This window comes from Gregarina niphandrodes (assembly GCF_000223845.1).
Source record: "Gregarina niphandrodes unplaced genomic scaffold scaffold00158, whole genome shotgun sequence".
Classification (NCBI taxonomy): Eukaryota; Apicomplexa; class Conoidasida; order Eugregarinorida; family Gregarinidae; genus Gregarina; species Gregarina niphandrodes.
The window spans coordinates 3,495-4,038 of record NW_011645921.1 but is presented as its reverse complement, the minus strand read 5'-3'; the positions used below and the strand labels follow the sequence as shown (position 1 = coordinate 4,038).

General features: G+C 56.2%; 1 protein-coding gene across 1 annotated transcript; it reads right to left on the bottom strand.

The window, feature by feature from the left end:
• Positions 1–50: 50 nt before the first annotated feature.
• Positions 51–341, bottom strand: GNI_216100 (RNA-directed DNA polymerase; the record flags this gene model as incomplete). The annotated part of the gene is made up of 1 exon (XM_011135568.1): positions 51–341. A coding segment is annotated over one exon (291 nt), but the record flags the coding sequence as incomplete, so codon positions are not given.
• Between the last annotated feature and the right edge of the window lie 203 nt (positions 342–544).

Below are 544 nucleotides of genomic sequence, written 5' to 3'. Positions count from 1 at the left end.
GTACCCCAGTGGGGTCAACGCTGGACGCCGACCACATTATCTGCGAGGACTCAAGTGACGATCCGATTACCAGTCGCCTTGCTCCCCTCCTCGATTGGCACGTTCCAGAATCCACTGTTCATGTCTAGCGTGCAATAGTACCGTTGTCCGGCGACTCGTCGCAGATGATCCCAGATGCGTGGTAGAGGATATGAGTCTGCCGTCATGGCCGCGTTCAGTCTGCGGTAGTCGATGACGCATCTCCACTCTCCCGTCTTCTTTTTAACGAAGTGAGGTGCAGCGGCCCATTCGCTCTTGGAGGGTTGGATGACTCCTAGCTCCAATTGCTTTGCCACCTGTTTCTTCAACTCTTCCAGCTCTCCGGCTCGTAATGGCGCACCCTGGCCTTGTGCGGGCGCCCTGACACTTCGAATCGTGCCTCGTATTTGACCTTCGCCACCTTGGGGTCCTCCCAAGTGTCCTTGTACTCCTCCAGGAGTTTCCACAGCAGGCTGCGCTGCTTGTTCGTCATGTGCCCAGTAGTCTCGTCAAATACCCGTTTCTG